Genomic DNA, 25177 nt, shown 5'->3' on the forward strand with positions numbered 1-25177 from the left:
TGGCTTGCATCAACAAAGAAGAGATGTTAACAGTGCTACCAGCTGATTCTAAATGCACATTGGTGTGAAAGGCTTTAGACAACACAACAGTTGGTCAGCAGCAGCACTTTAGCTTCTTTGCCTACAAAAGTTGCATTCAACTCTAAATATTTCAACTTTACAACAGCACTGCAAATGGTAACTGACTTTTTTCATTCTGCTGGACAGAAGCTCAAAGTGAGAAGAGCAGGATGTGTTGCATGTTATTACTAAGGTACAAGTGGTAGAAAGGGCTGTGAGTGTGTAAGACTTGTTTCTTAATGGCTATGTATTTTGTTCTGTCCTAGTGAAGGGGCCTGATCCTACATGAAACAGATCACAATGTTTAACAGCTCACAAATTCAAACACAGGTTTGCGTGTTTGGGAAATTTTAAAATATGTTCGTTGTTAAATGAGTACATCTTTCAGGGGATAAATATGTCGTTGCTTATTAGTCTAATAAGCATATGACTGCTGTGGTGGCGGAAGGAAGACTTTAATGCATTCCTAAACAGATTCTTTATTTTTAGATAGCTGAAGTCCTCGGTAAAACTGGGGCTGCTTAATATAGGAAATTACCTTAATTAGGTCACTTCCTGTTTGTGAGATTTTTCTTATTAACATGCTTTTCTGATCTCATTAAAAGTGGATGCAGAAGTCTGTAGAAATGCCATTTTGAGTGAGCATATGATTCTGGGATGGATTTTCAAAACTTACTTATCTTTTGAGCTAAGCCCAGCAGGGTCATTGGTCTTAAATTGATGTGAAGTGTTCCTGGAAGAAATGAATCACATCTCATGCTATTCACCCCAAACACAGAAGTAAATGCATGACAAAAAGCCTTTTTTAAAAAAAAAAAAAAAAAAAAAAAAAAACAAAAAAAAACCTTGACACTAAATAGGCCAAATGGTTCCATAGTATTTAGTGGTGCTTCATGAAATTTGAAGCTCAAGTCAGAATTCTTTTGTCTAGATGGCACTGCTCACATTTGACAGGACAATTTTCTTTCTTATTAGATTGTACACCTGAGTCAGGACACTTAAAATAATAAAATACTATAAAATGACAACACTTAAAATCTGCCCTCAACTTCTAATGCAATGTAGCAGGAAATAAAAATTACAAAATTACAAATTTGTTATATATATATATATATATATATATATATATATATAAAATATAAATTTTCTTGTATGTGTTTTGACTGGTAGAAATATAAAGGCAAGTACCTCTGTAGAAAATGACTAGGTGACAAACAGGTCTTTGGGCATTTTCCCATGTTTTTAATATGTCTATTTATTTGTAAAGTTTAGATTATTCAGACTATGCAGATCCTAAAAGACAGTCTTTTTTTTGTGACATTTCATGGTGTTTTGTCGTTTTTATACTGAAAATCTAGCCAGAAATGGGGTAACACTCTGAAGCTTTTCCTAACTTTTCTGAATGAACAGTGTTTAGATGTCATGGTAACAGGAGGAATTTGTTATGCCCATTCCCTTGAATATCTGCAGTTGTTGCTGCTGTAGCTGCTGCTATGCACAGTGATCATAACATTCATCTCAGCTGTAGCCCGAACACTAAAGTAGGGCTAAATGCTTCTATGCTTCCTCTGTTCCATTGGGATAGGCTTATCCTTCTATCTGAATACAGGCAAGTACATACATTAGCAAAGTGCCACCAAAGGTTATAATCAACTTTGTTAGTGTGCCAAACCTTTCTTGCTACTACCAACTATGACTACAAAATCCCTGCAAATAATATAGTAGGGAACTGGTCAAAAACCCACACAATCCAATGGGATACAAAATGTCCCACTTCTATGATTTTTTTTTTTTTCTTCAGAAGTTTCCCCTACAGTTTAGGAGAAATTATTAATCTCTTAGTGGAAGAGATGAGTTGTGCTCAAAGTGAGTTTCACCATACAAATAGGCCCTTCTGAACCAGGTGAAACTGGTCTTGAGTCAATCACGGTGCTTACTGCTCTTCCAACGGAGCCTGGGGTTCCTCTTTCAGTGGCAAAGCAACACACTCTTTCACTTCGGCGACCTGCTCAGCAGTACCATGAGTAGTGGCTTCATAAGGCTCACATGGGCAACAGCCAACTTCTCCCTTCCTGCTCTTTTGCAGAATAGTAGTGCGAAAGTCTAACGTTATCACTGCCAAGCGATACAGTTGTAGGATCACAACTAAGATATTCTTAGCTGTAAAAAACACCAGCATCTGGTTGAATATTCGAAAATGGCCCATCAGGATTGAACGCACAATGAAGAAGGGACCATCCTGTATGAACAAGCTCACCCCGATGTTCCACAGCTCTGCGCTATACCTGCACAGCAGCAGGCTAGGGATCTGCCTGCTCGATGCAGTTGGTTTGCAGCCAATATGCTGTACTGGAAATAAAACATACGTGTTAAAACAGCTCTCTTACAACTTAGCTAGGATTGAGCTAAAGGGAAGCTTTTAGGTAGCTTGGATTATAAGTGCATTCAAGTGTGAACAATTCAATGTAAAGCATATCCCATTTCTGGGATCTTAAGTTAAGCAGGCATTTACATAATCTGTCAAAAAGAACCAAAACCCATTTCCCCTTTTCTGTCCCACAAAGCTATCAGTATCAAAACTAGAAGTTCACTTAATTTTTCTACAACAACTTTCCCAGATACTTTTCTGTTAAATCAATGTGCTAAGCTAACATGAATTGTTAAGAAAGAAAAAACACCTTGAATGGGAACACTTCAGCTGGTTCCAAGCTAAGACCTTGCTTGTAAGAGATTCAGTTGCAGACTGTTGCCTTTTCCTTGTGTTATAATAAGTTTATGTCATGTTTGGTGAGAGGCAGTATCAAGCATTATTGTCAGGAAGAAGCCGTAGTCCCTGCTTGCCTTGTAAGACTTAAACTCTCAGCCTTCTGGACAGCAAATTGCATGCAACTGCTGGAACCTGTGTGGATGCACAGGTCTTTATCTACAGAAGCAGTGGTGGGCTGGAATGCTTTTGGTGGCACCTAGAGAAGGGTCATCAGACAGCTTTGTGTGTGGTAGGTATGGCTGCATGTTATGAAAATTCATGAAGCTAAACTAATCTATTTCTCTGATGATGGGATTACATTAGTATAAAACCAGTAGTTACTGTGATGTGGTACCAATCACCAAGTAGCACAGCTTACCACAATAACTCAATTGTTTGAGGTAGCATGGGGAAAAGGAAAAAAAGATGAGACTTAAGAGCGGAGAATGAGCTGTAGAAGGGGAAACACTTGTTCTGAACCCAGTAGGCAAAGCTTCACCAGCAGCAGGTAATTTTTAATAGCTCATGCGTTCTTAATAGTCTTAACTTCATTGCTGTAGTTTTATATAGCATCAATGAATTGCTTTTTTAGGTCACAGTTACATGCAAGTAAACAGTCTGATGTCTGAATGAAAAGTAGTATTTGTGCAGCTGTATAGTTAACTAAAATAAACTGCACCCATAGTCAACATGTTAAGAATTAAGTTATTGAGCACCGGTTAAATGTAACTATAGCAGAAAAATAGGCGGAAAAGCAACAGCCAGAGGAAAAAAAAAGCACAACACACATCTTGCTTTACTTAAATTAATGCAGGGTTTCTTTAAGTAACATTTGAATTTATTTGGGTATGTGTAGTGGGTTGTTTTTTTTTTTTTTTAAACTTTGTGCATCTTTAAGAGAATATATGTTACAGTAACAAAAAAATTTATCTGTGATAAATTGCAACATTATTTTTTCAGAAGGTGATAGGTGAGCTGAAGTACTGAAATATTTTCCTACCTTCAAAATTGAAATCAAAGCCTAGTGCTGTCCACAAAAAGAGAGCTAATGAAAAATTTCAGGAATCATTTTTCATTATTAATTTATTCGTTCATTACTTTAGGTGTGTCAACCTAGTAGTCATCAGTGTTATAGAAGATGGTGGTGTGGGTAACTTATCTTCAGACTGATACAGTTTACTTGCAAACTTGTTGATATTGGAGGCCAAAAGGGTTGAAATAAATAGATTTTTATTATCTCCTTTGACCTAAGGAAGCCTTTCTGCCTGCAGGCAAATACTAGCCCAAGTTAGCTGAATGTTGGGCCTTTTAGTTTAGAATAAGAATATACAGTCCCAACACAGCACGATCTTGCAAGTTCCCTGTAATCAGGTAGCGTGTCCAGTGGTAACCCCTTGAGAGCCTGCGGCATCTATGCGTAGGCTGTGTTGTTCCCTGTGGCTGATATTTCCCTATTTCTCTGTGGGATCCAGTAGTCTCCCCACATTGGAATCATGATAGATTCCATGGCCAGATCTAACCCAGGAGCTAACAGAATGAAATTTACGGCAGTAACAGGCAACTAGAGCAACGCTTCAGTACTGCAGTTGCACTTTTTCTGGAAGCAGTATTTTATCCGGAAGACAGAAGTTAGCCAGAAACAAATGCTTCTTCGAAAGAGACCACAATAGGTCTTCAGAAAGTGTCACTATCTTTGTCATATGAATTGCTCTTCAGCAGAAGCCCTGGATATAGCCTGTAGCCTGTGCACAATCACAAGACATGCCAGCAAAACCTTAAAGCACATGTTCTTATTTCTTGTCTGTGTGTAAGTACTAACCTGCAAGATCAAGTGGAAACTGTAACATACTCCAGGTCCATACAGCGAGAATTGCATTTATGAGAATATAATTCTTCCTATGGGAGGAGAAAAAGTAGTAACAGTGAAAAAGCAGTTTCCTTTTGTGTTAACAAAAATGTTTTCTGTAGTATTTAGAATGTCATTTAAAGGGAGGTTGAGCTAAACAGTGATTAATGCATGTTTCCAAGTGATACTAGTAATACTGAGGAAAACAGGCACTTTTTGGTGTGGAATTTTTGCTGCTTAGTTCACATGTACCAGCTGTGCAATTACACTAAATTCCTGATGCTGATGTTATAAGTATATGGAAATATCTCTACTTTGAGCTACAGTGTCTATCTTTACCCTTAATACCATATGTAATGATTACATATTCCCTGCAAGCCTGAAGCTTCTCTTCCTAGTCGGAAGGACTTCTTTCCCTCCTATAAAGCCTTTTCTGCGATACTGAAACATAAAATAAAAAAAAGAATAGGGTCTGCAGGAGAACCTTTTCTGTGATTCTTTCTCCTTGTGATAGGTGTTCACAATTCAGCTCTCACTGCTGTGAGAGGGAGGTGGGCTTACATTCTCTGGGAGAGAGTGCAATGTTGAAAATTCACAGCAGAACTAGGCTGTTCCCTTTCTTCTTACTTTTGAACACTGTTGTTCTATTGTGAAGAAGAAACTACAAATGAAGTAACCAAAGAATCAACTTGGATAATGAGTCACTAAAGCAAACCTGAGTTACTTCCATGTCAGGCTAAAACAATTCATTAACTTGAGAAGTTCTGTACGTAGCCAGAGTTTCAGCTGCTGTAGCTTTCCGACCTGATGCCACATGGCAGTTATGCTAGTTGTTTGGCTTTTTGTACCCTTTTGTTGTGATGAATGTGATGTGTTTCTCTGCTAGCAATGGATGAATAATATCTAACAAAGCTCATCAGACTGCTAAGTCTTTTACAGCAGAAAGAAGACAGTAGGAAAGCAGAGCCCTTGATTGTAGCCTTCTGTTATCGGAGGGAATACAGTTTTAGTGGTCTGGATGCCACAGACAGCAAAAACAAAGCTTCAAACTGAACAAATCTCTTTTGTAATGTGCAAATTATTTATGTCAGCAAATATTCCTTACCGCACATCCTCAATGTCCAGGGTTTCACTAGCAAATTCAAGTATATCTGCTGCTGTTCCTACAAACATGAGAAGCAGCTGGGACAACTGGTCCCTGGTGATTTCAACCCCAATGGGGAGAAGCCATCTCCCAACTACTAGAAGTAGTAGAAAGGTCTGGTGGAGAGCCAGGGTCCATACAGTCTCACAGATTGTGGAGAGCTGATTCACAAAGACTTTAGCCTGTTTAAAACACAACAATAGTAACATGCTGTAACTTCAGGAGACTTAGCTTAAAGATGGCATTAATCCTTCAGCCCACCTTTGATCTCCTTCACGTAGCATTAGAGGAAATAATTTCTATGTGGTGGGCATAATTTGAAAAAGGCATGTTAATGACATTTTTGGATAACGAGTACTAATTCTTTCTCCATACTTTCTTTTTCCTATTGTCATTTTTTAGCTATTATTATTTGCAGAATTGTCATCCAGACATAATAAATTCAGTTAGATTTTGAGGAGAACAGTATGAGACTTCCTACCAACAAGTGTTAGTACTTGGTGACATGTTGGCCACTTTTACCATATGGCTTTATGTAAGCCACGTTTTCTTTTGGTCACTATTTAAGGAGATTTCCCGTATAGATATGACAGTCCTCTCCAATTGCTTTTTCCCAACATTTCACAAGTTCACTGATAGGAACAGGAAAAGGTGTCCCACCTACCGTCCGAATGATGTGGTGATCTATTCTCTCGCTTCCCTCACTGATCTCTGGAGACTGACTGATATCTTGATTGGTGACATTCAACTGAACAGCTTCAGGCTCATTACTGCAATACTGTTGTGAACAAAACCATTACATAAGCATTAACATCGTGCACAGGCAGCAGATGTGTTCTATGGCTGAAAGAGGCCTGCAGTCTTGATGTGAGATGTGTCGGTAGGCCTTGGGGAAGCTGCAGGATTGTTCTGCAGAAGCAGATGTAAATTCAAAGGCTGATGGAGCAGGTCATACCGTTTCCTGCTAAAACTGCACTCTGCAGCTCTCTTCAACGGGCTGCCGGGTTTCCTACATTGTCTCTTTCTGCCTAGAATGGTACAGTAGGTAGAACTCGCTCAGTCTGCTATCTCATGCTTATGATCAGAGGCTCTGTATCCAAACTTGTTTTCCAAGTATCTGTTTTAAGCTTCTACTGTCCAAAATAAGTTCTCTAAAAATGCAATTGTTTTCTTCTGTGATTTCCCTCAAGGCTGCAATGAATGGAGCTGAGCTGTGGGGGCATTTGGGTTGTATTTTCCCTCTTCCTTTCCCTGCCTTTGCCTATTTTGCAGGAAGTTCATAATGTAAGAGATGAGATTCAGGAATAACTAGAAGAAATGAGTCTGTGATGTTGCCTGCCCCTGCAGAGTACAAAAATTGATGCTTTAGTTTTTGTAGGCGTTGGATCCTGTGGGAAAGTAAATGTTGGCTAAAGCACACTGCTGGGTGCAGCGCAGTGACTCAGCAGTGGGAAGTGCATTGCTTTCTGCCTTTGTCCAGCAGAAGCTCTTGGGGTAGCTGGGGCCTGGCTCCTAACATCTGTCTTCATAACAGCCTTTAGCATTTCACTGTAATAAAAAAGGAGTAATTAGAAAATCAAACCAGGCTGTCATGAAAGACTTCTATCCCCCTTTACTTGTGCCAGAGAGCACCAAACAACTCCACTGGGCCCCCCACCATTTTATTGCACAAGGAGTGATTTTCTGCAACAATTGGAATGTTTGCGTGCATACTAAGCAGCTCTATTCAGCATAATGCCTGCCAATAGATGGGCAACATTTTGCAGCAAATGTCAGAGCCTAAAAAACTTCAGATCCCCTTTTACTTTGTCTCTGATGATACTGCTCATATCTGAGCAAGTGCTGCTTCTTGCCTGACATTGCAGATAAATGGAGCAACTTCCTGTGGCCTGAAAAATCTGGAAAAAAGTCAATGCCTGTTCTTTTGGAATTGGTGATAACAGCTCTGAAACTGAATGCATGGCTTATTGCACAATGGGTGTGACAGCACTGAAAGATTGTCACCAAGATGTTGGGGAAATATTTCCATTTGGGGAAGGGAGGTCTTGAAATTCTGGCCGTGGACACAGGGACAGACAGGATCTGGGGTTCTGCCTATCTGCTGCCTTTTGGGGCTTATCTCCCAGGTTGTCCCTACAGGTTGCTCCTGCACAGCCTGCTGTGGGCTTGTTTTGTTATCTAGCTGCGCATAGGCATAGAGAATGGTTAAAAAAATAAGTTGACTTTATTTATGTCTTTCATAGGCTCCTAATATGCAATTTTTGAAACCATTCCTGACTTGATGGGGGATGCATGGCTCCAAGAACGTTGACCAAACAGTGTTCCTTAGAGCCAGATCTGAACTGCTCTGCCTGCAGGCTGGAAATGGAGAACTGCATCTGCAGAGTCAGGTATTTAAATCAACCTCTAATTTTAATTTCAGTAGGTTCCTCTCTTCTTTTGAATTGTTCCTCTGAATATTTATTAAGTGGTGATTGTGGTGGTGATTCACTTGAAAGTTAGGAAAAGAACCTTTATTTTACATCATGTATATGCATGTAAATAGGCCTGTTGGTGCCAGGCATATCTGCCTAGCTAATTATGTATGCACAGTGACTTAATGGGAATGTGACAAGGAAGAAGCCAGTACTAAGCTTCATAGGCAGATGAACATGGTTTACCTTCTTAGTTCTACAGCCTTGTTACTCATAGGTGTCCGGATGTGCATGTAGCTGAACAAAAGTGCTTAATGTTTATTGTGCAAAAATAGAACAGGAAGAAATTGTACACATCTTACAGAAATTCTAGTAGGTTTACTTCTTTTGTTTCTTATGAAATGAAGCTGATATTCCTCTGATCTATAAAACATCATCAAAGTGGAAACTGTTTTGCATGACATATTTTCTCAGTGCCCAGCTTGCAAAGATCTTGCTTGGGGTGCAGGGGGACCCCCTGAAATACTGAACTAATCCAGCAATTTTCTATTTGCTTCTTATTCAGTGCCAGATAGAAATGAGGTCAGCTAAAACTTTTTGCAGCAGACCCAGCACTGAGGTGATAAAATTGCTGCTGGAATAGCAGGGTAGAGTGCCCTCAGCCCCGTTACCATGTGGAAGCTGACAGCCCCTGCTAAGCAACAGGTACCCCTCGCTCTGCATCGCTGGAAGCAGTGTGGCCGTCACTATGGCAACACACACGATGTCAAATTCAGTATTGTGACTTTGCTTAATTTTGCTTCGACTAGAAAGCTGAAATGTAACATAGGGAGAAAAGATTGCTTAAGCTGTCTTTCCAATTGAGGAAGACAACGAGTGTGGGAAGGGAGAAATGATGCATAGTATCTCTTTTGGAAGAGTGATACAGTGGAATTTTAGCTGGTAAGAGAATCCCATGTTTGAATGAGGCTGAGGGAATGGACAGGAAAATTGGTTATTTCCTTAGTGGTTAAATGTATTTAAAGGTTTACCAAGTATCCATCTTACTTTTGAGCAGGACACTTGCGTGAATACTGTCCTGGCAGTCAGGTAACCTCTGCTAAAGATGGTCAGCTGTTTCACTGTGGTAGTAATATACAAGGTATTTGAAAAGCTAAGAGGCATTTGTTCATCTGAAGTCTTATGCATTTGAGGAATTATTATTGTTTCTTAATGGAATAAATGGTTTTAATTTTCTTGCTGCTCTGTTTTGCTGACAGCAATTTCTTTCGCTCAGTATGATTTAATTTATTTTATGGAGTCTCCCAAAGATGCATTTCATCCCCAAATGCTTCACTGCGAAGCAGTACTTTTTATGCAGTCCGTATTCCACTTTGAATGGCACTACTTCTGTCCAGTACTCGGAGGCAGAATTGTCTCAGTCTTCAGGAGAAACTGTGCATTAGCACATGCCTGAAGTAACAGCACCAGCACAAGCGGTTGATGTTTCTGCTTAGGTTTTCAACAAGAGATCAAAGTTCTGTTGCCTCAAAGACCACAAACTGTTCTGATAGTGTGTGTACAAAAAGTATGGAGCCATTCTGGTATTATTTTCATAAGGAACACTTCAGCACAACTTTCACCAAAAGATATAATACATTATCTGGGTGCTGTTTGATATTGTTACAAGGGCTGCTCCTTGTCTAGAAGTGCTGCTTTCGAATCTGTCTGATGGTGCATTTCTAGAACTCTCTATCCTATTTTTCCAGGTATAAACTAAGCTGTTAACTTGATATACTCCCTCTTTAATTCATAGTAACAGTATATCAATAAGAACAAAATATGCCATGTTCTAACATCATTTTGGGAAATAAACTGCTGCCTCTGACTACAGAATTAGCCTGTTTTGTGGACCAGATTTAACTATGACAAATGTTCTCAATATCCATGTTACCTGTCTGTGACTGTTTAAGGAGATTTGGCAAAACAAGATGACAATAAATTCCTGCTGCTGTATTTAGAAAAAGCCTCAGGCATTTTCAGTGTAAACACAATTTTGAATATTTGATTACACTTCTGGGGGCTGTAACAATATTTCAAAAGAGAAAATAAGGGACTGTGTCTCCTTAGTCTAATTAATGTATCATCTTCTATCACTTTCTCTTTCGCTCCTACCAGGTCATTTTCTGCTAAGGTTGTATAAAAATCCTGGGGCATGCAAAAATCCCCTTTTACACTGCATGGAAGGAAGTTCTATGGGGACTTGCAAGCAGCTGGCATGGGGGAAGGACTCACTTGCTCGGCATGGGCTGTTGACTTTGTCTTCATCCTAACTGGTGACCTCAGTTGCCAGAGGAATCACTGCCTTTAAAATTGCTGCCACACATTTGGATCCTGAAGTGGAATCCAGACTCCCCTTCCCAGATCATTGTATAGCACAGAGAAATTAGCACAACAGCTAATCTGTGGTGGGAATCTGTGAATATTCTTCTAGTTTGCAGTATACATGAGGTAATTTAAGAGCCTTTTAATTAATAGTTACCGCAATTTTGGCTTGCTTGGAGTTTGCCTGTAAATGCATAAAACTCTTATTTTATTTTACAAAGGCCTCTAAAGCAATGAAATTCTTTTACCATCCTGAGCAAGATTCAAGCTGATAACCTGGGGCTGAAATGCTGTATTTCATACTTCTAGTCTTCAGTTTCTCAGCCAAATACAAATAGTCTCAATTTAGCTAGGAAAGAGATTCATTACTTGATATTAGGAAATGCACAGTTGTCCATAGTCCCAGCCAATCTGGGAGGCCTACCAGCATAAAATGGAAAATTGGATCAAGGTCTGGCATTTATACCTAAATCCAAACCATCAGATAATCAATTTCAAGCCAGTCCATCATGTTGCATAATAAATACCTGTGTCCCATGGTGAATTTCCAGTAGCCATAATGATGGTACTATGCAAATCAGATACAAAAAGATTGCTGGAGAAAACCTGCAAAGGAAAAGATAGCTTGGTATTATATCACATTGTAAATATCTTGTATTCTCCATTATTATCTCAGTTGGACCTGGAGAATTCTACTTACATTACAGTTCACATTGGGCTATAACTGCAAATAAGAGTTGCAATTCTTGCTGAATTCTCACACTGTCAATGTTATGAATTATACTTTTTTTTTTTTTTTGTAAGCCTAAGATCATATATAGTTTATTTAAAATCTCTTCTCAAAAACTACCCAAGTATTTTAGCTGTTTGTATTTCCATCATGTATTTCCATCCATTCTCAGCATTTAAAACAAACTAACAACAAAAAAAGTCTAACTGATGTGATCTTTTAGATTTGAGGAAGGATGAATCATAGAATCACTTGAGTTGGAAGGGACCTATAAGGGTCATCTGCTCCAAATCCCCTACAATGAGCAGGGATGTCTACATCTAGAGTTGTTCCTCTGGATAGTGCTGGGATGGAGGCTCTTGATTAGGATCCTGGTGACACAGAAAAGTTGGAAACAACTTTGCTGAAGACATTTCTTTAGTTAGATTTTTTCAGCGCAGACTAAAATGATTTATGAAAATGGGCCTTGCCCTTCTTCCCCCACTTGTGCTGGCAACTGTCTAATCTTTTTAGGATTTCTTTCTCCAGTTCCTTTTTCTTGTTACTCTCTTCTATAACTTGTGATGGTGAAGCTTTATCATCTAAATAATAAATAATAAATAAACTGAGTTTATTCAGGCATGAGGGTGGTGAGACACTGGAACAGGTTGCCCAGTGAGGTTGTGAATGCCCCCTTCCTTGGAGGCACTTAAGGCCAGGCTGGATAGGACTGCAAACAACCTATTCTAGTGGGAGGTGTTCCTGCATATAGCACGGGGTTGGAACTAGATGATCTTAAAGGTCCCTTCCAACCCAAGCCATTCTATGATTGTATGTTTTCCTATGAAACGTATGACATTATTTTTTCATTTTGCAATTCTTATCATTTTGGATTACAAATGAGGCTGTCCAATGCCAGCCCTGCCATAGTATGGAGTGAGCATCACAGCGATGCTTCCGAGAGTGACAGCAGCCTCTGCACCACATGGACATCTCAGGCAGAACAGTGAGGACAGCTTCAGGACACTTGTTTGGTTCCATCTGTCTTGTCAGCAGCACACATGGCAGTGAACTTAAATTGCTTATAATTGTGTTTTGGTCAAATTAGTTGGATGTATTATTAGCTCACATCTGGAATGTACCTTTATTTCTGTAATAATGACTTTTTCAGAGGAGATTGTTTTGAGGAAGAAAAACAACCAAAAATCCAGCTGCTTAGGAAAATCACTTGTTTGCTGAACTGCTCCGAAAAGTTTCAGTTAATCCCTCTATATAAGGTGGTCTTGAGCTGTTATGTGTTGTTTGCTTTTTATAGTTGGTTTGTATTTCCTTTTTTACATTTTGGTTGTTCTTGGGTTAGAAGGTGTGCTTGAGTGTTTGTTTGTTTTCCTCTTCCTGAAGTTAGTGATTCTGTGGGGTTTTAGCCTAGTTATTTTGGGAGAGAACACACTTCTCAATTGAATGGGAGGACTATTTTATTTTACTATTTCCTATAGGACTTGAGCACATGAGAAATCCATCCAGCTGGCAAGTTAGCAGTGCTGAGCTAATGATAGCAGATCTGGCCAGGAAAGTTCAGGAGCTTTAACCCTGCCTTTCTTTCAGAAGGAACACTGTAGAGCAAATATTACTTGGCCAGGCACACAATATTACTCTCTCCAAACGCTCTATTTAATTATTTCTGCTGATGTAATAAGCAACTGTCTTTTCTCAATAGTGTATGGAGAGCATGAGAGGCTTGTGAAGGCAGGGGAGTTCTGTGGTAGAGACTGTCCTTTGCTTGCATTAGTAGACAAACATGGAGGCATTTCTATAAATGCAGCTGATGTTTTTGGTTCTGAGTGCGGGTGTCTGCAGAGCAAGAAAGTTATCCTGTTGTGATTAGATGCTGCTCATTTGTCTGCAGTTCTCACCTACAACATCATTTATTATGCTTCGTAAAGTGCTGGACTATGTCCATTTTCCTTCTAGCCAAATTTAGCCCAGACTTCTAGCACACGTTCATTGAAAAGAATCTGCTTTCTGTATGGTTGTTTTTTTTTTTTTTGGTTGTCCAAAAATGGGTTTAGTGAGTGTGCCTTCAAGAAGTCTGCTGCCTCTTCCTCACCCCAGTGAACGGGGTCTGTTCACTCTGCCTGTGATTTACACATGTGCTCTGCTGTTAAATTTTCCTGTATTCCAGAAAGAATCGCTACTTTTATTACATTTAAATTTAGATATAGAACACTTTTGAGAATTGTCATACAACATCACTTCTGTTATAATGCGTTTCACAGGCTGCAATAGACAGAAATATAAGGTCATGGAAGGTTTTTTTTTTTTTTTTTTAACCTTGAATTTGTCCCAGGGACACTGGGATAAAAGACCTGCAGTTTGAGATTTTTACAAAGAAAAGGTCCTAATGAAACCTGGACAATTAGTTACGTGCCCACTTCCCTTTCACCAACCATTTGTGTTTGGCTGACTGACTGTGCTGATGAGCTGTAGATGTCTGCAGTCATTCCTTACATACGTGTAAAAACCCAAGAGCTTGGGCAAATTCTGCTATGACTAACTTATTTTGCTCATTTCCCAGGCAGTCTTTCCTGCATGAAGGCTTCCCTCTGGAATAGCCTCTTACATGCAAATCCAAACACTTAAACGACTCTTACTGTAAGAGTTCTTGCTGCTCATCTTTTATTTGATGCTGAGCTTTTGTTCATGCACTAGCATGGAAATAGCACTGTTGTGGATAGCAGTCCCAGGGAATGCAGTCCCAGGGAATGAGATGCCTGCCAGCAAATGGCTGGCTGGGTGAGAGGTGTGGGGCCCCTGGCATCTATCTCACTGCCTGTGCTCCTGACTGGCTGTGGCATTGTGGTGCCCAGTGACCCTGCCAGAGAATGCGTGCCCCCATTTCCCCTGCACCCTGGATTGGCAGCTCCAGAACACAAAGCTTTTGGCTGCAGCAAAGTTCCTTCTTCTTTCAGCTGTTGGTGCACACTCACTATTGTACAAAGAGTGGTTCCCAACTCGTCTATTGCAAAGGTGCCCCTCCTGAAAGCCCTCTGGGTTTGGCCACAGGCTAGCCTGAACTTCACCACTTTTTTACCACCCCAGGTTCAGCAGCAGGGAGACTGCAGCTCCCTGAAACTGTGGCAGAAAGGAAGCCAGGGCAGCTCCGCTCACAGGCAGCAGCCCCTCATCTGCAGCAGAGTACATGCAAAGAAGCAAGAGGGGCTCCGTCGGAGCCAGCAGGATATGCTCACCATTTGTAGCCTCTGCCTTGCTTAAACTTGAGCGTGAGCCCTGTCTCCAGGCAAAGCAGAAGATTGAGCAGTGCCAGCAGCCAGTACTTGGGTTCTTTCTTCACTTCAGTCACTCTCCAGACCCCGATGAGGGAGTGCAACACGAACAGCAGGCGAGTAACAAGAGCGTTGAGCAGAACCATCAGCTCCATCCCGGCCCAGTCCCTCTCCACTCTCCCCACACGGAGGCCCAGTGCCTGTTAGGAGCACAGAGAAGCTGCCCTGGGAATCACGGCAAAGCCTGCACAACGCAGGCACGCAGCTCTTTCCTCTCCCATCTCCACAAAGGGGCCCATTATAACAAAAAAGAAACGGTATTGCCCCTCCCCCAGACTTCCTGAAAACTTTTTGGAGAGAAGAAAAAAAAAAGAAGCTCATGCTTCCAAGCTGTGGTGCTTTGCAGTGCTCTGTGCAGCTCTGACCACACTGAGCAGGAAAGGCTTCTGCATGTCCCCTCTCTATCATCTCAGGGACTGAAGGCCAGGGAAACTGCAGTCTCGCCCAGTTCCCATTTCCTTCCCAGCTCTGTTCTTATTTTCTATATTTCCAGCAAAGAGACAAAACGTAAGAAACACTATTAATGTGAATCTTCCTTGCTAAAACTTCCACTGCATTGCTGATGCTGCAAAAACCTCCTTACTCTCCCCTCCCCACAAAAGCTTTACTTCATATTTGGAAACTTTTGAAATTGTTCATTTAACAGTGCAATACAGAAAGCAGAGGCTATGTATTTCAGTATTGGAATCCCTGTGTGCAGACACATGGGTGTGGAGATTAGTGTTGAACCAATTGATTGATTAAATTTCAGCACTGCTTAGCTTTTTTAACTTGCATTGGCTTTAATTTAACTAATGTATTGAATAATCTTCAACCTGCTTCAGGATGAAGAAGCAGCCCAAGTGTGAGGAATTCCATAAATCAGACTGAAATCTGGGCTAACACCAGTGTTACCCAATAAGCCAATAGAGTCAGACACAAAAGGCACATTTGAGTTTGACTGTTAAGTCAGATACCTCTGGAATGAGCTTTAGTACCTTCTGGAGCAACGGTTTGTAACTTACAGAGTACAGTAAGAGTTGCCTCGACATTTCTTATGGTAGTTACATTTTTATTTGAATTTACACTTCTGAAACTGAAATGTCACCTGGATGAGAATTGTTACCTGCTCCGTTTTTGTGTATGTTTCCTGCCAAAGCACTGAAGTTGAGATATGCTATTGTAAAATACCAAAGCAGATTGGAAGACACGGAACCTACTATGACCCTCCAAAGGCCTAACTTCCTCACTTATTTAAAAGCATTGTTCTACTTTAAAGATAAGGAGATGTTTGCCTGAAAGTTGTGACCCTTCTAAGACAAAATTTTCCTCAGAGTTTTCTCATAGTGAAGCCAAGCCACTTCTCTACAAACTGCTCCCACCAATGCCATCCAGCCAATATCCATGGGGCTGAAGGATATAGGAGAGTAGAATCATGAAAAATAACCCTGCCCAGAACAAGGAAGACCAAAGGTCCTTCACTCACGATAGGTTTCTCACTCAGGAAATGCCTGAGTAAATAAATGGGCTGTGCAGTGTGCCTTTTTGAAACAACAGAATCATATTCCTTGTACTCAGAGCAAAATCAAGAGCTTACCACTGATAATCACCTGCCAACAGCCACCCATATGGTGTTGTGAGGGCTATAGGTTCATAGCCCTTCTGCTGGTGTTAAGCTCAAACGTAACTGAAAATGAAACAGGGAACAGACAGAACTGAGATAATTTAAACAAGATACTCCTCTGTGAGAGCTTGATGACTAAGAAATGACATGAGGGCAACACATTCTAATTGTTCATGGAGATTCTAACGTCACAGACACATCATAAACTTGAAAAGATGATCAGTTGGATAGGTCAGTCCCACGACAGCATGTACTCAGGAAAGATGCAGTGAGATTTGTTGGTAGGTCAGTAATGCTGTGTGTTTAAAGATATGTTAGAGTTTGTTTTACCAGATAAGCCCATCAATGGACAATCCAGTCCTCACATGGGTGGAAGTGCCAAACAAAAGAAGGAAGTTAATACTGACTTTGTATTACATTTGTCTATCTGACCAGCGGGCCATGCTGGCAACAGAGGGCTGTGTAAAAGGAGAAAGTTAGAATAATGTGAGTCATCTGTAGATGACTCTGTTTAGAAAGGGCAATAATTACATCCAGTCATGACAGAGAATAGACTTTTAGATGTCTCAGTAGTTGTTTTGTGGAACAGCTGGTTTGGGAGTCCATTGAAGGCTACCTTTGAGAAGAAATACTGCTGAGAAAGTTAAAATGGAGTACTGTGATTCAGTCTAGAGAAGAGAAAACTGAGAAGAGATAGAAGTGGCCAAATGAGCTGCTGCAGGGAGGCCAGCGATAGCCCAAGTCCCAGAGGGGAGAATGCAGAAGGCTTAAGCAGCAAGAAAGATTACCATTAGGTGTCTTGAGATTTTTCCTGCTAGGAGGGACACGGAAGACCTGAAACAGATTGCACAGAGATCTTGAATCTCCATTATGAAAGACACTTGAACACGGATCAGGGACCCATACATCAGGAATATCAGCAGTTTAGTTGATCACACTTTGGGGCAGAGGGCTGACTGGCAGAGCTCTAGAGGTTTCTCAAAGTCTTACCTCCTATGGATCTAAGGTTTATTTCTGTATGATCTAATCCTTGTCTCATGTCTTTGAGGAAGTTATGCCAGCCTTATAAAGAGATCACAGCGTGTGGCAGTTAACAGCCATGTTGAAACAAATGGGAATGATTCAGTTTTACATGTGAAACAAAAAATTAGTCCAGTTTTGGAAAGGAAAACCTGACTCTTGCAACATGGGGAGAGGCAAATCTTTCAAAACAAGAGATGTGCTAGAAAGTACTAGCTAGATTAGTAAGGGTGTGAAGGAAATGGATAAAGGAGTGAAAAAACAATATAAAGAGATTAGCTCTCCAGTAAAGAGCCAATATGACTGTAAAAGCATTAAAACCCCTGCAGGAGATATACTGAAGACTCTGCCCTGGATTAGAATTTGATATAAAATAACTGAAGTCATACAGTTTCTATGCCATTTGTAGCTGAGTTAATAGCATATGTTCCTGGAGGATTACAGTCAATGATTAAGGAAATTAGGTTTTGTTTGAATTTAATTTAGTTGTATAAAGCTGCTACAATAATTTACAGCTTTGATATTTAATATTTAATAACACACATCTTAAAAGAATCCAAGATATAGAAGTGCCATTATATATTGAAATATTATCCCCATAAGTCATTCATATTTACTAGCTGATAAGAATGTTCATCAACTAGATGAGCTCAACAGGAGCTACTTGATAAAAAAAAAAACTGCAGCTTGATAGATGGTGGCGGGGAAATCTTTCTGTATCTTTCTCTATCTGTTATTGTGGTACAGAAATCATAATACATTTACAAAGAACTTTGCACTCTCAGTTATAAGAATCAAAAGGATGCACCTCTGATGGCTTTCTTTCATTGAATTTTCAAATTTATGGCTTCATGAACACTATACACTCTTTTTTAGTCTTACAAGTGTTTTCCTTGCCTCCATTGCTTTTTTTTTTTTTTTTTTTTTTTCCCTTTAAGGAATATTTTCCTCACTCCAATTTAGCAAGCCATCCTGTCTCTGTTCAGAGGAAAAGAGGCATGTGAAAGAACATCCTAGACTGAAAATCCAGTCTTTTAGAAAGAAAGGTGAAAGTACTTATTACATGGGCATGGGTCTATGATGAATACTCTGTCCCCAGCCACAGCGTCAGGTGGTGCATGCTGGCAGAGCTCCATGGAATCAAAGCTCATCAGCCCCAAAGTATGGCACAGAGAGATTCATTTTTCCCCTTTTTAAAACTAAGGGAAAGATATGAGTAGTTTACAGCTGTTCACAGCTGATATATCTTTTCTGTTGGTTTTATGGTTTGGAAAAAAGCACTCTGGAAGGACTCTATTTTTCCCTAAAGGACTAAAAGAAAAGAAAGTTTCATTGATTTTATTAGGATTTGAAATTCTTTGCATGGTTTGGATTTTATTTCTGAGAACTCAAAGGAGTTCTGCAGCAGTGCATATTTCAAAGAAGAATAGAAGCAACCCTTTTCTGCAGGAACTATTTCATCCATGGTTGAAATTACAAACACAGAAAAACTATGGTATTTGTCCTTGATAAAGAGGAACATTTTCCAACAATTTTGTTTGGCTAGGAATCCTTTGAATGATCTTTTTAATCATTCTCTGTTGTGCTTTCTAGTATATGAATCGTGATGATTCAGGATGAATAAAATGGTGGCAGGGCAGATGTTCCTGGTGAAGATATTGCTAGTGAAAATACCAGCTCCTTTCCCAGATGGAACATTAGGCACAAAGACAGAATATCTTAGGTTTGTAAGACAGCCAGCCAAGATAAGTTTGTAAGAAAAAAACTAATGAGACTGCTTTTATTTACACTATTTACACTCTTCTTGGTATGTTACAAGCAAGTCCTTTGTCCCCATGGTGAAGCTCCCAGGATAGTTATACAAGTGATTATTATGGCATAAAATTGGAGCTAACAGGTATGAGATCAAGTGCATAGACCCAGTGTCTCAGTGCAGTTTGACTGCTCTGGGCATGGTTTCTTACTAATTGCAGTCATATGCCTCTGATCAACTCATACCATAAGCAAAAAAGTTTGCAACAGTTGGCAAAATATCAAATATGTAAACATCACTGTAATGTTAGTGCTGGATGAATCAGTTCTGATGGAAAGAAGCCTCTTACAAAGTCAGGCTTCATCTCGCTGAGGGAGTTATGGTAGAACATTGCACATCTGTGCTTAAGAAATAGCGTCATTGATGATCTTTTTTGGTATTTTCCATGGTATGAAGGTTGTGTGTAGGCCTTTACCATTGGCAGTTGGAACAGTTAAACACTGGTACTTGGCTATGGTCATAATGAACTATTTTCCTCCCTGAGAATATTGGGGTTTGATGATGATCTGCATGTGTGTGTATGTATATATCAGAGTATGTATATGTACCTGTGTGTACATTTAGTATGTATATATGTAGTCTACCCCTTAATATTTGCATAGTGTTTGATAAATAGTACTGAAGCTGCCTACATAATTCCTTCATATTTCTGTAAGCTTGTTTGTTCAGATTTTTTTTTGTTCTCCATGTTGAAAAGAACTGGAAGTCTGGACTGTACTGCAAAATGCAAGTTGGCAGACTGGGGATTTATTGCATGAATGCAAACAAGAGGAGGGGAACATATAAAGGATACAACTCTCGCGTCCACAAAAAAAAAAAAAGAAAAAAAAAAAAAGAAAAAAAAAATACCTCAGTTGCAATCTGCTAATCAGATTCACCATCACTGCAGCAAAAATGAAATGACACTGGTCTTTCTCTTCCATAAGGCTGTCAAGATGCTTAATTAATTCTTCTCTTGACTGCCACAGACCTGGAAAACTAAAAAAGAAAGAAGTATGACTAACCACACTATTGGAATTGAAATACTGCGCTGTCTTCTCTGCCCTCTTGTAATCAGGGAAATCTTCCCAAGGACAAGAATTTCCACATCTCGGTCACAAAATATACTCAGTTTTACAAACACGCTTCTTCCCAAAGGCTGCAGTTTCTGAATAAACCATCTGCTCAATCATTTGCTTTCCTGGCAAAAAGAGAGGCTGAGTGCCAGATTTATTTTTTTTTCTGTGATGTTTACCCATAAGTTATTAATATCTATCTGATACCCACAGAGATTTTTGACTTTTTTCTTTCGTAGAGTAAAACAATATTGTCAAGTTGTCTGACAGTATCAAAAAATGAGTGATCATTGTTTCTGATCATCCCCACTGTATGGCTAACGATGGCAGCTTATTTATAAATAATGTCATCTGTTGCCTCCTCTTGAGTACTTTATCCCCTTGACTTGCCACATCCCTTATTTGAGACATCTGTCTATGCTGGTCCTAGTAAACATAATGACTTGAGAGACTTGAACAAAAAGAACTTATATAGTGTAATAAGCATGCACAAATATATTCTGGAGTTTAGACTCAGCAATGTCACAGGATGTTCCCAATGATCTTTAACCTGCCTTGAAGTCAGAAGTCAATTCTGAGTATTGCTGATGGGAAAAGTCAGACACAAGAAAGCTAGCATAGAAGAAAGCCACACTAATGATCCCAGTGAATGGCTACTAGCTCTTACGAATGTGCTGAGTCTGATAAACTGTACCTGAAATAGCAAAATCTTACTCGACAGGAGAATCTTCAGCTTCTGACAAAAATAATAATGCAAGGTTTTGGAGTAATTATCTGGTGATGTTTTTCTGTTTAGTACATACTAGTAACAGCACAGCAGGGTGTGAATGAGAAGACAAAAGGAAAAGTGTGTTGCTGATATGTGTTTGGCTTTACCCTAAAATTCCTTCAGATGAAAGTTTAGGACTTCATCACAGTGTCCACCATACTGAACATTAGGCAGAGGACAAAACCAATAGTCTTCTTTCTCATTGTTGTTTTGTTTTGTACCATTGCCTCTGGTAACAGTGTGAATGGGGGAAGATGATCTTCTTTAAAACATCTTGTCTGATTAATACTGTCTGGTACCTGTGCTGACTAGGAGCTGTGGAGTTGCTGTTCTAGAAACGTGATCGGGATCTACTCATTTAGTTAGTAATGTTAAGTAGTTTAGTAAAAATTAGTTAAACATTAGTTTGCTAAACTAATGTTTAGTATTAACGTTAACTTTGTAGAAGTCAAAGTTTGCCCAGAAGTCATATTTTTAGAAAACTTGTTCTCTTTGCAACTGAATCAGAAAATGGAGGCATTTCTAGAAAAGGAGACATATGATTCTGTTTGTTCTCTACTTGAAAGTCCATTTCAGCATCCTAAAGACAGACAGTGCAGTTCTGATATGCTTGCTGGGGGATTTGAGGAGGGAAGAGGTAACATGTTCACATATTTTTCATGGGAGGAACTTCCAGTGTTTCGGTTGCACTGAATGAAAACACAATCTCCTAGAATAAACTACTAAAATGTAGAGCTTGGGGCTGAAGTCCATCTTTAGAGTCCTACGAAAATGAGACATAGTTACAGTTATACCAGAAAAACCTTGCTTTACTAATTACAGATATTTCTGTGTTATTTACTTTGTTTATTCTATTTGATTTGTTAGGTTATTTTGTGTATGTGTGTGTGCGTGTATTTAAAAGGATACCAGAGAAAGAGAAGGTAAGGAAGGACATCAGAAGCCTGCTGAGTCTGTGCAAAACTACTTTTATTGCACAGAGGTAGTATAAATTATATAGTAAGGCACATTAATTTGAAATGCAACACAAAATGCCCAGATCAGGCTTCTGATTTATAGCACTCTATGAACTGAAGACACATTGCCAATTCTTTCATTCCTGTAGTGAGTCAGGAAATTTTAGTACATTTCTTAAATACTGGGAAATTTTGGACTCGTAAAGTACATGTCTAAATGTGATAGAAGAGAGCTTTGCAACTCTGAGAATGGAAAAATCTTTAATTCACTGGAGCGAGGATCTGACTCCTCACCTTTGTAGCCAGGCATGTTACATTTTCTGTGACCCTTAATTGCTGCAACTGGTGCAGAAGTCAGGCAGGTAGCGCTTACTCAGGTGTGGCAGATGTACAGGAGTGCTGAGCAGGGAGAACTGGTGGAGCAGAACTGGAAGCTGAAATCAGTATGCCAAAACTAAAGCAGTAGTATGAGAATGAATGGCATATGAGCATATGATATGTAAACTGTGATTTGGTGTATCTTGAGGAAATATCATGTATGTAAATGATGTCCATGTTCTGTAATACTGATACTATAGCAGAGATATACTTTTAGCCTGATCCAGTTTCTGCATAAACTTCGGTACATATTTTACTGACTAACTCATCTTTGGGGCTTGGCAGATATTTTTTCTTGATTGTCATGTGTTTGTATGATGGCAGTAATTAGCTACAAGCCTGTAAACTGCCATGCACAAACAAAATCAATGGCTCTCAAATATAACACACTTTACAATGGAGAAACTTCCACCAAAAAAAGAACACCACCAACCTACAGTGGTTTTTTGTGTTGTAATCATTTATCAATGCTTATTACTTTTTTTGGACTGTGTAATGCAGACTGTACCAGTACTTACATTTAGATGTAAGTTCTGTTTCATGTTCTGTCATTTTACATTAACAGCTTTCTGGTTTTATTAAGTCTGATGTCAGAGCAGTGCACTGATGCCTCCCCATTCTCCAATGTAAAGTGACACCATTTTAGTGTGTACAGTGTGTTTAAGGAAACTATATCCCCAAATGCTTTTCACTGCAGATTGCTCATTCACAGCACTAAAGGGTAGAGGGGCTGTGATTTGAAATAAGATGCAAAGGTGAATGCATTTCCTGTCTAATGTTACAGGCTCTGAGAAGTCAAGGGAGAATTTAGTGGTACCAGGTGTAGAAGTTGCATGGTGTTAGCATGTCACTGCAAGTGAGTCGTAGATGAATTAGAAGCACCAGAACAGGCACAATTTGCTATAGGCTGAAAAGGGCATTTGTAAAGCAAAAAGTGAGCTTGGACAACCGAGGCTAGACTTTTGAAATGCCCAAGGTGTCAGTCTTCCAGCACGATGGTTGGGTATGCATTCTTGAACTTAGAGCAATAGTCAGCTCATGAGCCTGACAAAACAGAAAAGGAAGACATGGGTGAGCATTCAGATAAAGCAGAATTGAAACTGTATTGGAGATGTTGATGGGCAGAGTTACATATGTAGCATGGGGTGAAAGAGGGCAGCATCGTTCCAGATGATGTCAGTACTGAAGCATGGGGTAATATATTTAGCAATAAATACAGTACATTGTGCACAATCCTGAAGAGTCATACTTTGCACGGTGGAGGATGTGGATGAACTGTCGGCCATTCTTGGCAAAATCCACAGTTTTGAAGTCCTATATACCTAGACTATAAAACTAAGCATTTAAGGAATGAGGCATTTGGGAACTAAAGTCAGAGCTGCGTAATGCTTTAGATAAATATGTTTACAATTAAAGTGTCAAGTAAAATCAAGAAAAAAAATTGAGAAACCAGCTTTACTTATTCTTCATCTGAAGTTCCCATTTCTGCCTTTTGTATTTTTAAGGCATTTAACTAAGGGAAATAGAGAAGTGATGGGATTACTGATTTAGTGGAAACAGAGATGTTTTACAAACTTAGATATGGTATGGATTTTTTTCTTTTATTTTGTTTTTGCCAGCAGCTTTGCCACAGGTTCCCGTTGGCCCTTAATCTCATCCTTTTCCATCTTCGTTCTCAGTAGAATGAGACCTGACTTCTTTTCAATCAGTCACTGCATTTGTATTTGGGAGGAAGAAATTATGCACCTGCCCACACTTACTTTTGATGCTTTTTACCTCTTCATTTGCATTAACATCATATTTCACAAAGAGGATTACCTTTTTATTTCCTGTTCTTTTAAGAGCAATGTATTTATTCACCATACCTATGTGTTTACCCAAATAAAATTTGTAAGAGAGGAGATGACACCATAAAGTAGATTAAGTAATGGACATTTCATGGAGTATGGAAAATATCATTAGTCAAAATAATTAGCCTTAAAAATTATCAATTGCTTTAAACACAGCTGCTTCAAAGAAATTAAAGAGGTTCCTCCTTGGAGGTACTTAAATGTATTTTAATACTTCTGTTAGGACAAGTATAGTACCTCCAATTAGAGTAAACTCTCCATTCGTGGTTTAGTCCAGCTGTTGCCTCCTCCAGAGGACAGGACAAGGCTGTGCAGTGAAGGTGACACATAAATTAGCTGTCTTTTCTTCCGTAAGTCAAACACTGTCCCAGTACCATGCTGTTCCATTGTCATGTGGCACAGTTAGTTTATGGTTGAAAATCACAGAATCACAGATCACAGAATCACAGAATCACCCGGGTTGGAAGGGACCTCAAGGATCATGTAGTTCCAACCCCCCTGCCTAGCAGGGCCACCAAACATACACATTCAGATCAGGTTGCCCAGGACCCCGTCCAACCTGGCCTTAAACACGTCCAAGGACGGGGCATCCACAACCTCCCTGGGCAGCCCGTTCCAGGGCCTAACCACTCTCCTAGTAAAGAACTTCCCCCTAACATCCAACCTAAATCTTCCCTCCTTCAACTTGGATCCATTTCCCCTAGTCCTGCTGTTGTCAGCCCTTTTGAAGAGTTTACTCCCCTCCTGGGTGTAGGTTCCCTTCAGGTATTGATAGGCTGCAATGAGGTCACCCCGCAGCCTTCTCTTCTCCAGGCTGAACAAGCCCAACTCCCTCAGCCTGTCCTCATAGGGGAGGTGCTCCAGCCCCCTGATCATCTTAGTCGCCCTCCTCTGGACCCTTTCCAAAATCTCAATGTCTTTCTTGTACTGAGGGCTCCACACCTGGACACAGTATTCCAGATGGGGCCTCACAAGAGCCGAGTAGAGAGGGACAATCACCTCCCTGTCCCTGCTGGCCACCCCTCTCCTGATGGAGCCCAGGATCCCATTTGCCTTTCGAGCTGCCAGAGCGCACTGCTGGCTCATATTCAGTCTCTCGTCCATCA

At 39.9% G+C, this 25177-nt stretch overlaps 1 protein-coding gene across 1 annotated transcript; it reads right to left on the reverse strand.

Annotated features, from left to right (window-relative positions):
* Positions 1-1297: 1297 nt before the first annotated feature.
* On the reverse strand, positions 1298-14982 carry TMEM26 (transmembrane protein 26). Its single transcript, XM_042863286.1, has 6 exons — positions 14532-14982; positions 11102-11180; positions 6461-6574; positions 5758-5978; positions 4626-4702; positions 1298-2409 (listed from the first exon to the last, which is right to left on the reverse strand). The coding sequence occupies exons 1-6, from the start codon at positions 14720-14722 to the stop codon at positions 1994-1996; spliced, it is 1098 nt and encodes a 365-aa protein (XP_042719220.1). The 5' UTR covers positions 14723-14982; the 3' UTR covers positions 1298-1993.
* Positions 14983-25177: the final 10195 nt, after the last annotated feature.

This window comes from Lagopus leucura, unplaced genomic scaffold (genome assembly GCF_019238085.1).
Source record: "Lagopus leucura isolate 7727_CA_CO unplaced genomic scaffold, USGS_WTPT01 Super-Scaffold_739, whole genome shotgun sequence".
NCBI classification, from domain to species: Eukaryota; Metazoa; Chordata; class Aves; order Galliformes; family Phasianidae; genus Lagopus; species Lagopus leucura.

Coding starts and splice junctions, on each gene's coding strand:
- TMEM26 (XM_042863286.1), bottom strand. CDS start 14,722: ATGGAGCTGATGGTTCTGCTCAACGCTCTTGTTACTCGCCTGCTGTTC. Junction 6,575..11,101: donor AAATTCACCATGGGACACAG/GTATTTATTATG, acceptor TGTTCACAACAG/TATTGCAGTAATGAGCCTGA. Junction 4,703..5,757: donor CTGGACATTGAGGATGTGCG/GTAAGGAATATT, acceptor CTCCTCCCATAG/GAAGAATTATATTCTCATAA.